Raw genomic sequence first — 15,689 nt, forward strand, 5'->3', positions numbered from 1 at the left:
CAGCTTGCTAGAGATAGAATTGGCTAGCGTGTGTCTGTCTTGCAAACTTTGTTCTATGATTCTTCTTTTCTCGATTCCACGCAAACTTGCAGGATCAGCAGCCGCGCTTGTGCCGAATCTTGAGATGACGATGAAGACGAAGGACCGCACTAGAGCTCGCCACGTGTGTCGCTGTCACTGGCTCTTGCAAGTCTCAACAGGGAACTCAATCGTGCGAAAAAGGAGCACACTGGAGTTGATTGAAATTTATGGTCGGTTTTGACGATGAAATCATACTCTAGGGCAAGAGTTATGGCCCTGTGGAATGCTCCAGCTTTGCCAATTTGGGCATGGTTGTCAATGCCCGAACCTATTTATATGTGCCTAACCGACAATAATGTCAGGTCAGGTTCAAAGATGATTTGCATGCTTCTTTCGCAAATGAATTTCGCAGATCGGACTGAAACATTCGCTCCCTTACTTCGCTCCTCACAGCGTTGGCGCCATTTCACTGGGTGTCGGAGTGGGCTCTTCAGGCCGACGGTACACAGCTTGAACTAAACCGTTCTGGACTACATCTACCCGATTGCTTTTCGATATTAAATCTGTGCATAAAGTTCAAAATGTCCTTACAACAAAAGACATCATATGAGGTTGACTGGACGGAACTTTTGCTTCGAACCCCGCGTCATCCAAGCCCGAAGTTTCCCCGCCTCTCCAACAGCAACGCGAACGATGACTACCATGACTCAGAGATACAAAGAACTTCAAATAGGCCATCCATGAATCTGATTTCCCTCCCCCATTTACACTCGGCCTTCTATTTGTAACTATGTCGTCAACGGCGACCATAGAGCTCGCCAGTCGTGAAGAACTGCGCACTGTGCCAGGTGAACCTGAGCAATACGCGCCTGGTCCAGATGCGCCCGTCGCCCGAGTCAAGCAAAAATGGAACGAGCCTTCCATCAACAAATGGCGTGTAGCGGCTGCCTTTGCCAGCTTTGCAGTTGTGGGCGCCAGTGATGGCGTGTATGGTGTGAGTATCATCACACAAATGGACGGATTCTTTTGTCGACGTGGTCCACTGATGTTGGTGTAGGCTTTAATTCCCTACGTACGAATGCCCAGCGCCTCGCTCTAGGAGCAACGGCCCTTTTCGCGGATTGCTGGGTTCCAGGCTAATGGTTATCTCATTCTAGATACGTGAGGAATTCGGCTTGTCCACCACCGTCGTCTCGCTGATCTTCGTGACTCCATTCGTGGGCTACACAGTGGCGTCCATGATAGTGAACAAGATACATATGACTTTTGGCCAAAGGGGTATTGCAATCATTGCGCCAATATGCCACCTCATTCCATTCATCCTCATGGCCACCGTTCCCCGCTTCCCGGTTTTGTTGGTCGCTTATGCCTTCGTTGGACTTGGTAATGGGCTTATCGACGCCGGCTGGAACGCATGGGTCGGCGACATGGTGAACGCCAGTTTATTGATGGGGCTTTTGCATGCATGCTATGGACTAGGGTGTGTGTGATGCCAATATTCTTGGAGATATCAAGTTGCTAATAAATTGAACGCGATCAGAGCAACAGTGAGTCCAGCTATTGCAACTGCAATGATTGACCATGGTCTCAAGTGGTCGACGTTCTATTTCACCTTAGTTGGCGGGTCCGCCATGGAACTCACCACCAGTGGACTGCTTTTCTGGCCGGAAAATGGCGATCGATTCCGGACAAACAATCCCAGAACAGGCTCGTCAGGGCACTCCCGAACGACTGAGGCCATTAAGAACCGAGTCACCTGGGTCCTGGCTCTCTTTCTCTTTGCTTACATGGGTGTTGAGGGTAAGATATGGCCTTGATATCCAACCTACCGCTTACTAAAGTATCATAGTATCAATCGGCGGCTGGATTGTCGAATTCATGATGCAAGTTCGCGATGGAGGCGCGGTGGCATCTGGCCTTGTTCCTACTGGGTTTTGGGCAGGCATCACAGTTGGTCGAGTCGTGCTCGGATTTGTGAACGAATTCTTTGGTGAGCGACTTGCAGTGATCATTTACCTAGCGCTTTCTATAGCGCTTGAGCTGATATTCTGGCTTGTCCCGAATTTCATTGTTTCCGCCGTGGCCGTCGCCTTGATAGGCTTCTGTACTGGGCCCCTATTCCCAGCTGCGGTCACAATCGCTGCCAAACTACTTCCGAAGCATCTACACACCCCCAGCATTGGTCTCGTCTCTGCTTTCGGGGGCAGTGGCGCCGCTATGTAAGACTCCTCTTATGCAGCGGTTGGCAAACACACTAATTTCTTTCTTTCTTTTTGTTAGATTACCCTTCATTGCCGGTGCTATCGCGCAGCCGCATGGTGTAGGAAGTTTGCAACCCTTTGCCTTAGCTCTTCTTGTTACACTTGGTATTTTCTGGCTACTCTTGCCGAGAAGACCCCAGCATACCCACGATAGCTGATTCAGTCTAAACATCTTCCGGTCATCCGGGTTTGTAAGTATTTCTCGGACCATACGGAATCTTACTCTCCTCGCAGTTGCACATCCATTTTCGTCATTCTACCTTTGACTGACACCCTGTGTTGCTGGCAGGTTTTAGAAACTGCATTGTCTCTTGTAAATCATAAAGTCGACAGGTAAATTTGCCGTCGGTCTCGTCGACTGCCACTCATTCCAGTGTCTTCTTCCCGAAAGAGGACTCGGGTATTGCCTTTCCGCTGTCGGCGGGCTACTGTGTGTAAGTAGAAGTAACCATGATCTTCACAGAAATATATAGGCTGTCAATGATGGCCTGTGAAGTGCAAACCCACAGGTCTAATCGTCATCCTGCTGAATGTATATACAACAAAAGGTCGTCAATTCACTCATTCATTATATGGCAATACATTCACCTAATGTCTCCCCTATAATTGGTCAAATAAGTGGTATAATCGACCGGGGAGGGGAAATTAGCTGTTATTTTAGAATCACAAGATTCCGTCGAGTCCGGCATGCAGGGCAACCTGGAGCTGTAACACGGATAGTTCCATGAATAGGAATTGGGCGCCTGAGGTTTGCTGGCGTCCCGCCCCCTTTTACTTGGTAAAAAAAAACCGACATTTCCGGGCGAAGGTCAGGCGGAGAGAATTGCCTAGTGAATTCCCAGCCACGATCCAGTCTTTGTCCTCTTCATAAAGCCTGTGGCGATTGGTTCTAACCGGAAAAATTGATCGCTGCCTATCGCACCCAAGAATAACTTCACAGCTGTGGCAGTGGCCCAAGCGTCACGTGTTGCCACCCCGACGAACCGAAACGAAGCCGCCTGTCATCTCCAGCAACCACCAATCCGTCACTCTCGTCAGCTTCCCATTCTTCCCATCTCACTCTCTTCTCGCATCTCATCAGCGTCCTCCTCGCTTTTTACGATCCGCGAATCTGGTCTCCTGAATATCTTGCTCCCTCGCCAGTTCTCGAACTCTCCTCCTGCGGCCCATTCTCCCTGATACGCCCAGCCCGCCAGCGGACTCTGGATAATTTGCGACACCTGGTCTTGTGATCGCCCCACGCTGCATATCAACACTCGCGATCTATATCGACCTTTCTGCACAACTTCATCATGTCCGAGCAACCGTACGACCCGTATATCCCTTCTGGCTCTAACGCCAACGCCAACGCCAACGCCGCCAGCGGCAGCGCTACCGCAGAAAATGGTGACAACCGGACACGGGAAATCGACAAGGTAAGCCCATGAGATTGTTTCTTTGGCACTCGCTCCTGGAAACCTTTATTTCCTCGATCGCCTTGAGGCATCCGACGTGGAATATCCCCATTGTTTGATCATTAGCGACCATATTTTCGATAATGTTATGATGGACCTTCCTATTGCCGCGATAGCCTCGTTGTCACGCCTTTTACTGCTTATACTTTATATTGAAATACTTGCTAACTAATCTCCTGTGACAGAAAATCCAAGAAACTGTCGATACCATGCGCTCCAATATCTTCAAGGTCTCCGAGCGTGGTGAGCGTCTAGATTCGTTGCAGGATAAGACCGACAACCTGGCCGTGTCAGCTCAAGGTTTCCGCAGAGGTGCCAACCGCGTGCGAAAGCAAATGTGGTGGAAAGACATGAAGATGCGCGTGTGTCTGATCATTTGTATCATCCTCTTGCTTGTGGTGATCATCGTCCCAGCTGGTAAGACCCACATCGAGTCCCACGCAACTCACGAGGTGCGGTATAGAAAGATGCTAACGTCGAGACCATTGTAGTTGTCACCACCACTAAATAATGACGGTCATGTTTCTGGAGTGGAGGCATTTCGCCCAGGATCTCTGCGATCAACCCGCTGCAGCTTTTGTTTCCAGCCTCTAATACCTTATGTGCTTTTTATTGGGCGTCAATTCCTGCTGTTGTCACGAATAAAGCCTTTGTTTTAGCAGGCCTTGAACGCGACGAATTGATCTAGTTCTTTCGAATGAGGGCTATGCCACACGACTCGTCGACGGTGAAGATGTAAATGATACTCTGGTGTTTGTTGTCCCTTTTTTACTTTTTTCTTGAGGATGTGATTACCAACTTTCCCTTCTGATGTGCTATTGTGTTGTTCGTCCTAGCCTTCTATAATGAATGTTATCATACCTTGTCTCCGGCAGCAGAACTACTGCGGGTACTACTTTGTACAGTAGTACATTCCCCTCGCGTAGGTCCTACTACTAACCAGTAGGCACAGCACCTCGGAATCCCGCCAAGGAAGGAGAAGTCGAGTTCTAATTCGGCTGCGAGCACCGGGCAGTGGGCCATACGTACTAGAAATGCCCGAGGCCAACGTTGACTTGACTAACGCAATGTCTCACTCCCAAGGCGAAATTATCATTAGCTAAAAGATCTGATAATAAAAAAGACCCGCACAGTTGGAAAGTTGCATCTGGGCTCCTCTGGTCTATCCACTCCGTAACGAGGAACGGACTCTATTCGCTGGGATACTGCTAGTATGGGGGTAGAGGGGTCTTCAACAAGGGACAGGATCTAATCTGATAATCGAGTGGCATGACAGGCGAAGCGAGTCTGAAGAAATAACCCACTCTGTGCCATATCCTGGTCCTTGTTCCGATGTAGCCCCAGTAAAAAAATGGCTGAAATGGCTGTAGAGTCCAGAGAACTCTTAGTTGTCTGAGTCACGGGCGGTCTGCCGGGTCCGATCCTCGCAACATCTTGACATCCACGGTCTACAAGTATTTCTTTTCTCTCTGACATTTCCTGCAAGGAGACCATTGGACTGTTAAGTTGCTCATACTACGGAGTACATATATCCCTCGAGGCGCCTATAAATCGCGCAGCTCCGGCTTTCAGCCTGGTCTTCCGCTTTCCCCTCTGCTTCTCCGCCGGATTTGGGGGTTGTCGACCCGAGAGAACCTTGGGTAAGAGAAAACCTGCGGTAAGTCGTGCTGAACCCCCAATTGTGTCCTTGTCCCAATTTTTTTGCTTTTTCGCGCTTCAAAAACCGAGAGAAAAAGAAAGGCAAATCCTGGCTGCAGAAAGGGCGGTGCCTGGGTGACGGTTCCATATTATTCGTTGGGGAGCGGCAAATTCGTCCCTACGGTCGAACCCGCAGCAGCTCCGCACAACTTCCCATTTTTCCCTCATTGACTGTGACTCCTCCGCTCGCCGCCTTCTCCGTCCTTATACTTGCTCCGCGCCCTCTAACTCTCTCTTCCTCTCCTCTCTAGGTCTTCTGCCCAATTTGCTCGGAAGAAGCTGCCGCATGCTGGTTGACAGGATGTTCTCCCTTCGCACCGCTGTGCGGAGAGCTTCCACCGCAAAGCCCCTCCGAGCGCTCTCCGCACCGCACGCCGTCGCATCTGCCAGACTTTGCTCTCCCACAAACCGGGCCTCGCTGAGGGCATCTGCGGTGCCGCTGCTGCAGAGCCGTCACTACTCGCGCGCCGCCGACACACACCTTTCCTCTACTCGGACCACTGTCGTCCAGTTGCTGAGTAACATCGGCTCAAAGCGTGAGGTCCAGCAATATCTCTCTCACTTCACCTCCGTCTCCTCGCAGCAATTTGCCGTCATCAAGGTCGGCGGTGCCATCATCACTGAACATCTCAAGACTCTCTCTTCCGCCCTCGCCTTTCTTAACCATGTCGGCCTCTACCCTATCGTCGTTCACGGCGCCGGTCCCCAGCTGAACCGCATGCTTGAGGATGCCGGTGTGGAGCCACAATTTGAGGATGGTATCCGAGTCACGGATGGCAAGACATTGGCTCTGGCCCGGAAGTTGTTTTTGGAGGAGAACTTGAAGTTGGTCGAGGAGTTGGAGCGCATGGGTGTGAGGGCTCGCCCTCTCACCGCTGGCGTCTTCCAGGCCGACTACCTTGACAAGGAGAAGTACAACCTCGTCGGCAAGATCAATGGTGTCAACAAGACCCCCATTGAGTCTGCAATTGATGCCGGTTGCCTTCCCATCCTCACGTCTATGGCGGAAACTCCCGATGGCCAGGTACTCAACGTCAACGCTGACGTCGCAGCCGGAGAGCTCGCGCGTTCTCTTCAGCCTCTTAAGATCGTTTACCTTGCCGAGAAGGGCGGGTTGTTCAACGGCGATACAGGCGAGAAAATTTCCAGCATCAACCTCGATGAGGAATACGATCACTTGATGTCACAGTGGTGGGTGCGTCACGGCACTCGCCTGAAGATTAAGGAAATGAAGGATCTTCTCAGCGACCTCCCCCGGTCCTCTAGCGTTGCCATCATCCACCCGGCCGATCTGCAGAAGGAACTCTTTACTGACTCAGGTGCTGGAACTCTGATCCGCCGAGGAAACAAGGTTCACACCAAGACTTCTCTTTCTGAGTTTGAGGACTTGGCCCAATTGAAGGAAGTCTTGGTCCGCGACCGTGAAGGACTCGATGCTCGGGCGACTGTCGACCGCTATGTCGAGGGCCTCAAGGAGCGCGACTTCAAAGCCTACTACGACGAGCCCATGGAGGCACTGGCCGTTGTCCTGCCCCAGGCGAAGGACTCCGTCACCTCTGCTGCCCACCTTGCCACTTTCACCATCACCAAGTCTGGGTGGTTGACAAACGTGGCCGACAATGTGTTCGCCGCGATCAAGAAGGATCACCCCAAGCTTGTCTGGACTGTCAAGGAAGATGACGAGAACCTAACCTGGTTCTTCGACAAGGCCGACGGCAGCCTCAGTCGGGAAGGTGAGGTTCTTTTCTGGTACGGCGTTGAGAGCGGCGATGAGGTGAAGCTCTTGGTTCAAGAGTTCACTCAGCACGGCCGCCAGATGTTCGGTGACATCAACCTCGAATCTAGACTTCAGCGCGCTGCCCAGGCAGCTGCCAACATTGGCAAGCCTCTGGGTGCTTCCGCAGGCCAGAAGCGTACATTTTCTACCGCAACCAACGCCCTCCGCGCTTCTCGCTTCGGACGCCCCGCGGCTCCTATCCAAAGTGTCCGTACTTACGCCACAACCAATCCTAACCCTCCTCTCGGAGAGAAGAACAACTCCAACCCCAAGCCTTCCAAGGTTGCCCTCATCGGTGCCCGTGGGTACACTGGACAAGCTCTGATCAGTCTTATTAACGCTCACCCCCACCTGGACCTGCGCCATGTCTCTTCTCGCGAGCTGGCTGGCAAGAAGCTACAGGGCTACGACAAGCGTGAGATCATCTATGAGAACTTGAGCCCCGAGGATGTCAAGCGCATGTCATCCAACGGTGATGTCGACTGCTGGGTGATGGCCCTCCCCAACGGTGTCTGCAAGCCCTTCGTGGATGCCGTCGATCAGGGTGCCCGGGACGGAAACGTGATTGTCGACCTGAGCGCCGACTACCGTTTCGACGACAAGTGGACTTATGGTCTGCCCGAGCTGATCAGCCGCTCCAAGATCGCCCAGGCCACTCGTATTTCCAACCCTGGCTGCTATGCCACCGGAACTCAGGTTGCTATCGCTCCTATTGTTCCCCACCTCGGTGGACAACCCACCGTCTTCGGTATTTCTGGATACTCTGGTGCTGGTACCAAGCCAAGCCCTAAGAACGATGTCCAGAACCTGACCAACAACATCATTCCTTACTCTTTGACGGATCACATTCACGAGAGGGAGATCAGCGCTCAGCTTGGTACTCCCGTCGCCTTCATGCCCCATGTTGCTGTTTGGTTCCAGGGTATCTCTGTATGCTTATACACTTCCCACAATTCGTCATTCTTCCACTAACACATTTTTAGCTCACAATCAGCATCCCTCTCAAGGAGGCCATGTCCTCTCGTGATATCCGCAACATCTACCAAGACCGCTACGCTGGCGAGAAGCTTGTGAAGATCATCGGCGAGCCTCCCGTTGTCAAGGACATTGCTGGCCGCCACGGTGTTGAAGTCGGCGGCTTTGCCGTTCACTCCAAGGAGAACCGTGTCGTTGTATGCGCCACCATTGACAACCTCCTCAAGGGTGCCGCCACCCAATGCCTGCGTATGTTTCCAGTCACTCTTCCTAATAATTCCTACAATACTAACATGAATATTATAGAAAACATGAACCTTGCCCTCGGGTATAGCGAGTACGAGGGAATCCCTCTTGAATAGACATTTACAGCGCTTGTTATAAATCCTGTGTCGTATAAAATCCGATTTAGTTGGTGGGTAGGTCTGTGAGATAAATTCGAACCTGGTTTTGTTTCTTTTTTTTTTTTCCGTCCGTCTGAATTGAAAATATCATTATTATTTTCTTGGTGCCGATATGTATTTCAATGTCTCTGGTTGCATTTCACATACATACCCTGTTTGCATCTTCGGGTTGCTACTATGAATCAGGCATTGTTAGGTTGGTAAGAGTTAGGTTTGGCTCTTGCAGGGGTCCATAGTTAACGTACATCGAGTTTTACATTACTTTTGTTTGCATACTAGATCACTGTCTTCCTTCGTTTATACTCGTTTCCACAGCTCGTTACTCATTTTGTGGCTTCAGAGAACTGAATTCCCCGGCGTTGTAAGGACATTGATAGAGAGGGAATGAAAAGTACCTGTTTCATTCATAGCTATTTCTTGAGCAAATTTCTCCATTCCAGGACTGGTAGTCGCGAAGCGTGTCACGTCACGCCCGGCCTTGAGGAGATTCTATATTCTAGAAATGCCCTCACTCCCCCAGGCTCTTCTTTACTCTTACCGTCTCGACACGTTCTTCTCCTCAATCTATCTATCACTGCTTCGTCAACCATCTATACGTTTAGTGGCTAGGATTTACTCCTAATTCTCCTTTGGCCAGTCAATCTTGCCATCCTTGCACTCCTCTTGTCTATCAACGCGTAGACTAAACCAAGGCAACGCGTTACCTGTGAGGGAAACGCGCAAGGAGAGTTACGAAAAGGCATCATAAAGCTGCCATCTGACGAATATGTTCTACAGTCATGAAGGTGTGCTTATTAGTCCTTTCCTGCTAAAAAACTGTTGGCAGGACTCACATTTCTATCCTCAGTAAGTCTCAGAACTACTATGCTAACCATATCCATCTTCATACAGTACTTACATCTCCCGAGCACGGGGTGGCCACGGTTTGGTATGCCATCCTGGTCAACAAACAATCGAGTATATCGATCGAGCAATCAAAATTACTGACAACGCTATACCTGCAGGCTAGTTGCCACCCTTGGTGCGAGGTCTGTCTCTAGGAGACTAAACCGGAAGACCATACAGGAGGTGGATGTTCCCAAGGCTTGCGCTGTTATCATAGACCCAGTGGCGCCGATGGCCCTCAGGCTTCAGAGCAACCTCTTGTAAGCCGTCCTCCACCCAGGGAGTGCTCAAGACTGATGGCGTTTGGTGTTAGATATGGTGTTTCAAGGGTGTACAGTCAACAATGTGGATATACCCTGCTCGATGTTCAGGCGATGCACGATAGAATGAGGCAGATGTTGAGATCGGTTCCGGCTGGAGGGTTGGACCCAACTGCCGGAAAGGCAAGGTTTGTTTTCTTCGATAATTTAGCTTCCCTGCATTGACTGAATATTGTAGGCCTGACCAACTCGTCCTGCCGTACGATCCTTCCTTTCTGCCGGAGAATAACCTTCCTGGGCTGGGCCTGGATCTCTCGAAGCTTAACAGACTGCTTGACATGGACCCAAGTCAACAATCTAGCGTTTTCTTGCCTCAAACTCCGGACCTCAGTCAATCTGCCCTTTCAAGTAGTTCGGCTCTGCGCCTAAACCTTCCTTCTGATGACAATGTTCTGAGAGATACCGGTGGGTTTAGCTTCGAAGCAGATATTGCTAGTTCCGTTCAAGGCGGTCTTGACTTTGGAGTGTTGATGGCGTCTTCCCTTAACGAGGATGGGGGCGTGCTCCTTCAGCCTGACTTTGAGTTTGATGAGGATGGCAATATAATCGAACTGGGGCCGAGACAAAAAAGTGAGAGGAGGCTCCAGCCTATCAGTGATGCGCATGAAACCGGAATGAATGAATTAGCATTCGATGGTCAAGTAAGTAAGCTTTGTGTTGGTTTCAAAGCGTAAGCGCTAACGGGCCGCATACGCATAGCCCTTGCTCGCCGATGAAGACATTGAAATGGCAGTAACAAGCGAACCAGCTCGACCAACTCGTCATGCAGGAACCTTTGGCATAGGCGACGACCCTATAGTCCAACCGGAAGATATTGATAATCACAATGAAGCGACAGCTGCACAAAGGCAAAGAGCTCCCAAAGTTCTCTCAACAGATGGACAAACAGGGCTTCGTAATGTGGACTTAGCCCGTATGAATGACGAATACCTGCATAACATGGTAGTGGCTGCAAAGAAAAAGCGAAACAACAAGATACCAACGCAGGCAAAAAAGAATGCAGCGTATTGGGTTTTCGGTCTGGGGATCGGCTGTGTAGGTGCCGGTGTAGGAACAGCTCAATTTACCCACCCATTGCGTTTCTTCTCCGGCAATGAATTATATGATACCCTTGCTCCGCAGAAATCAAGTCGCAAGCGCCCTTTGGATGATGAATCTGAGTCTGATGCACGACGTGTACGCGCAAGAGAAGAAGACGACGCACACCTGGGCAGGTTGGAACTCGTTGACGACAATAATTTCTGGAATCAGGTACAACTCTATAATCAACGTCCAGCACCCGAAGCGCTAACTTCTCCAGGATGTTGAGCTTGCCCGTCATGCATCACCACCCCTTCACGATGGAAACTCTTCGCAAATGCCCTGGAACATAACGGCCTCCGTGCAAAGCTCCCGCCATGACGGCTCCGCAGCCAATATATTCCGGGGCATCGGAAGCGTGAGTGACTTTTCATCCCGTGGTATTCCCGAATCGGTTGTCTCTTTCGGCAGAGAAGCCAGCGTCGGTATCTCTGGGATTTCACGGGCACGTAACCGTTTAACCAGCGCAAGCCCTCTCGCTGGACGCGGATTCCCTTACGACATAGACTCGCTGTCGATTCCTGGTTATCACGACGACCTCGACAAGCTAGAAGGCTTTGACCTAGGTCATTATCTTGATAATGACACTATGGAAAACAGTAATTCCAACCCAGATGCTGCTGGTCCGTCGTATACAAGCCAGCAAGAACTTCAGAACAGTCTCATGGAATCAGCCATGGACCAGGAGGGTATAAACTTCCTGGATTTTCTGGCTGCTAAGATAGCATCGGTCAAGTCGGCGGAAAATCCTCCCGAGAGTACATCCATTGATCCTGAGATTACATTCGCGAGTTTGTTGCCTCCACAGAAAACTTCTTCCGCAGTCGCTACACAAGGTCTGATGCATATCCTTGCACTTGCGACTAAAGGTTTTCTCTCGGTGCACCAAAGCGCATATGAAGATCAGAGCAGCGCAGATCATGGTGTCCGGTATGAGTATGGAGAGATTTTCCTACGTCTACCTGAGGTCTAGGATGATATGCTCAATAACATCGCTTTATACACGGTCGGTGACAAGTATGTTTCTTATCTTATTCTACTTTGCGCACATTCGAAAGTTCAGAGCGTGCCATATATGATTTGGTCGTCAAATAGATTTTCAGTTAAATAGTCATTACTGTTATTTTTTTATTTATTTTTTTCTCTTGTTCGGGTTCTTCGCATCAACTGTTCGAGTCGCAAGATTAGCATTTCACTAGTAGTTGACTGGACACAGCCAGGTAGCCTCAAAGCACCTGAACTAAATATTAGCTGTCGCAAAATAAATTTAATAAAGCAGTGTTAATTAGTAGGTTTACGCCTCATTTTTTTTTTTTTTTTTTTTTTTTTTTTTTTCTCCCTTCGACGCCTAGGTTTATACTATCTTTTGTTCCATGGTGTAAATATATAGTTCGAGTGGAGATCGTTTGGTTTGGTTTGGTTTGGATACATCATCTGGTACGTAAGTCAGGTATGTACAGTATGTACGTATGGATGAATAACGTGTAGTGAAATACCATTCTATACTTCAACTTCATTTAGATCTATTCGAAAATCAAAATACTATCTCATATTAGGAGTATTAAATCAGTACTATGACATCTTCAATCATTATAGTAGTCTTATATTACGCAATAATTACCCCTCCACCTCCACCCCCAGGATAAAAAGCAACCCATTTTAAGCGCACGGGGCAGCCCGCATGTGCTCTGCTCAAGGCCTCAGGCTCGGAGTCTCGGACACGGGGAAGCTGCGCGCGTTGTTGACGGTGGCTGTGGCTGTGTCGCGACATTGTTCCTTCGGTCGGGAACTTTCTTCACCCCAACGCCAGAATCAAGGAGAACTTGAAGTCCAGATTATGTATAGATTGAAATTGTTCAAAGTATAATAAAAATAATTTGAGACTAAGAAGCAGCTTGTCCTAAAATACCACAATTTCACAAGCTCATCCGCTGTAACTTCAGGTGTACTAGTACTAAGTGAATTGGGTGTTCTGTACGCGTACACCATACACAGTATCTACAGTATTTTAGTCTTACGCCAGTCCACGGTATGGTAGGGTATTACTGCTTTACTATTCTGAACAAAGAACTATATAGCATATGATCCTGAAGTGACGAGAACTGAGAGAAAAGAAATCCCTGTATTATGATTAATGGGCAGCTAGATTAATTAAACAGGCACCTAAATACTTTATGATCCCACCCCTCCTTAGACGCTGGATTGCGTTTTATTGGCGTGTCCTAGAATAGCAACGATTGAATGGATGGACGGGGGACGTCCACGGTGATAGCGAGCTCTCGAGTCAGACTGAGGAATTTGGTTCTGCTTACTGGCCGGGTGGGCTTTGTCAGCCGCGTGACAGGGTGGTGCTGCGCGACATTTTTGGTTTCGCGGGGGTGTTTGAGAAGTGAATGTTATCTTTCACAATAATAAGAAGAAAAAATTGAAGACATGGAGACCTTTACTTTTTTTGAGATTGGAGATTCTCTGTAGGGAGCTAGCTGTGAAGTTGTTCCATTGCCGTGGACAGGCATGATTACGGTGTGGTAAGCTTTCGTGACGCTCGCGTAAGTTAACCGCGGCTTAGTACTGTTTCGTCTCGTCTCGTCTCCGTTCCGTCTTCTTCCTTTTCAACTTTCCCACCCTGAGTCCCAGGCGTGTCCCCCAGCTCCCCCAACTTCCATCCCATCCACCTCTCTCAGTCACTTTCACATCTCGTTTTCAAGTCGGGGGTTCCCTTCAATCCTTTCACCATCGATTTTTTCACCCCTTTAGTCGTGAACATGGGTCGGACCGTCGACCAGGAAGTTCACGCGGCGTTTGTCGAGTTCCGCGCTAAGGAGGACGATAAGGTGCGTGACTCCTGTATTTCGCGTAATATTTCAGCAAAACCGCTTCCTCGTCACCGAACTGACATGACAACCCTTGTTTCCCCCAAAACAGTGTCTCTCCGTTCAGTGCATCTACTGCCAACAGATCCGCGCAAAAAACACATCGCGCCAGAAGCAGCACTTGCTTGAGTGCCCTGGTCTTCGTGGCGCCCAGGCTCAGGCTCAAACACAGCCCGCTCAGCCAACGCCAAATGGTATCGGCGCTGCGAATGGATACCCCCCCAATCCTAATGCTCCAGCTCCAGCTGCACCGGGCCCTGCACCGAGCCATCCCGGTCTCTCAACACCTGGCGGCGCCATGATGTCGAATGGTGTCAATCCTCATGCGACTCCCATGCAGACGCCCCTTCAGAACCTATCTGGACGCCCCTCGTTGCCAGCTTCCGGCCCCGTCGCTGGCCCCTCTGCTCCCGCGCCGCAGCAGGCCGCTCGCACGACCCCGAAAGCGAAGCCAAAGACGTCGACTTCAAGTCTCCCTGCCCCTCCCCTCGACGATGTCCATGCTGCGTTCGTTGAGTTCCGCGCAAAGGAGGAAGATAAGGTAAGTAGCTTGGTGGGCCCAATGGAAAGCGAGACCGGTCCTGACGCGGAACAGTGTCTCTCCGTGCAGTGCATTTACTGCCAACAGGTACGCGCAAAGAATACCAGTCGACAGCGCCAGCATCTCCTGGAATGCCCTACCTACCTTAGTGTTATGAAAGACTCGATCCCCGCGAACAACCTCCTCCACACATTTCCCGAAGGCGAAGTCGCGCGGTCACTCCAGATACCTGCTCCTAGCCTCGAGCTGGATTTCCGCTTGAGCCTCAAGGTGAATCCGAAGGTTGGCGTTGGCCCTGGTATCTGGGGTACAAGAGACTGGGTCACGTTCGTTGGTGGCCAGTGGGCTGGAAGATGGGGTAAAGGAGTAGTTGTGGTAAGTTTTGCCTAATGCATTGGCTTTGTTCTTGTGGACGCTTTGCTGATGGGATTAGCCCGGTGGACAAGACTCCCAAGTTATGACCAAGGATTCCACAAGCCTCCGAGCAAACTTCCTGCTACAGACAGCAGACGATCCCCCGGCGTTCATCGTCGTTAAAACCACTGGATGGTTGACAGGCGCGAGGGATGTGTTGGACAAGCTTGGCGATTCTGCAATGGCGGATGGGATAAACCCTAATTCATACAAGTATCGTGTGAACCTCACAATGGAGACTGGCGATGACCGCTATACTTTCCTGAATACATTGATGTGGATTGCCAGCGGCTGCCGCAGGGGCCAAGAAAGTCAGTGACTCTAATACCGCTGTTGCAACAAGTATACTGACCAGCATATAGTCATCTTTGATTCCTTCCGCGTCAACTAATACGCCACGATCTTGCACCTGTTTTTATTACCGTTTCGAGCGAGCACTGATTGTTTATGGGGTAAAATTGAATTTATCTACTTGATTTTACCCGCACTCTTTCATTCTACCCATTTTGACGTGTACCACGCTAAATTTCCTATTGATTAAGTACCCAAGGATTCATCCAAGAGTCGTTGCCTCGTATTTGTGTCCCTGTCCACTCCCCCATCTTTAGGACCCCTTCTCAGCCGGTTCATATTTATACTTACTGGTGCCTTCCCTTGAAATTTGTAATGTTTCTTTCACAGCGGGAGCAAGACTGAGTATTATTTGTTTACTTGGTATGTATTCTTGTGCTCTGGAAAGAAAAATCTGTTAAGAGCAGTATATCCTGTATCTTTATTTCGGGAGTATTGCAAGCAGCTTGATTATATTACGGATCTGTAATCTGTTTTTGTGCTTGTAATGTATTCGCAAGAATACGTCACGTTAATATGGATCTGGATACTGCATAGAGCCAGTGAGCAGTTCAATTAAGCCCCCTGATGGAAATAACGATACCTAAGTAGTTTGTATAAGTATGCATGGCGTACATATAATGAACCTTTCCACA

At 49.7% G+C, this 15,689-nt stretch overlaps 5 protein-coding genes across 5 annotated transcripts; all 5 read left to right on the forward strand.

Moving 5' to 3' along the window:
• Window positions 1–811: 811 nt before the first annotated feature.
• Window positions 812–2,440, forward strand: APUU_10579S (MFS transporter; the record flags this gene model as incomplete). Its single annotated transcript, XM_041702362.1, has 6 exons — window positions 812–1,015; window positions 1,079–1,093; window positions 1,179–1,501; window positions 1,562–1,821; window positions 1,871–2,240; window positions 2,302–2,440. 6 exons carry the CDS (start codon window positions 812–814, stop codon window positions 2,438–2,440), a joined length of 1,311 nt encoding a protein of 436 aa, XP_041549945.1.
• Window positions 2,441–3,574: 1,134 nt separating this feature from the next.
• On the forward strand, window positions 3,575–4,247 carry SYB1 (SNAP receptor SNC2; the record flags this gene model as incomplete). Its single annotated transcript, XM_041702374.1, has 3 exons — window positions 3,575–3,697; window positions 3,922–4,153; window positions 4,228–4,247. The coding sequence occupies 3 exons, from the start codon at window positions 3,575–3,577 to the stop codon at window positions 4,245–4,247; spliced, it is 375 nt and encodes a 124-aa protein (XP_041549946.1).
• A 1,473-nt stretch (window positions 4,248–5,720) lies between these two features.
• Window positions 5,721–8,548, forward strand: argEF (bifunctional acetylglutamate kinase/N-acetyl-gamma-glutamyl-phosphate reductase; the record flags this gene model as incomplete). Its single annotated transcript, XM_041702385.1, has 3 exons — window positions 5,721–8,141; window positions 8,195–8,435; window positions 8,493–8,548. The coding sequence occupies 3 exons, from the start codon at window positions 5,721–5,723 to the stop codon at window positions 8,546–8,548; spliced, it is 2,718 nt and encodes a 905-aa protein (XP_041549947.1).
• A 1,223-nt stretch (window positions 8,549–9,771) lies between these two features.
• Window positions 9,772–11,848, forward strand: APUU_10582S (Rad21/Rec8 N terminal domain protein; the record flags this gene model as incomplete). Its single annotated transcript, XM_041702396.1, has 4 exons — window positions 9,772–9,923; window positions 9,974–10,436; window positions 10,495–11,046; window positions 11,096–11,848. 4 exons carry the CDS (start codon window positions 9,772–9,774, stop codon window positions 11,846–11,848), a joined length of 1,920 nt encoding a protein of 639 aa, XP_041549948.1.
• Window positions 11,849–13,640: 1,792 nt separating this feature from the next.
• APUU_10583S (uncharacterized protein) lies at window positions 13,641–15,094 on the forward strand (the record flags this gene model as incomplete). The annotated part of the gene is made up of 5 exons (XM_041702407.1): window positions 13,641–13,709; window positions 13,801–14,289; window positions 14,344–14,664; window positions 14,723–15,014; window positions 15,066–15,094. The coding sequence occupies 5 exons, from the start codon at window positions 13,641–13,643 to the stop codon at window positions 15,092–15,094; spliced, it is 1,200 nt and encodes a 399-aa protein (XP_041549949.1).
• Window positions 15,095–15,689: the final 595 nt, after the last annotated feature.

This window comes from Aspergillus puulaauensis, chromosome 1 (assembly GCF_016861865.1).
Source record: "Aspergillus puulaauensis MK2 DNA, chromosome 1, nearly complete sequence".
NCBI classification, from domain to species: Eukaryota; Fungi; Ascomycota; class Eurotiomycetes; order Eurotiales; family Aspergillaceae; genus Aspergillus; species Aspergillus puulaauensis.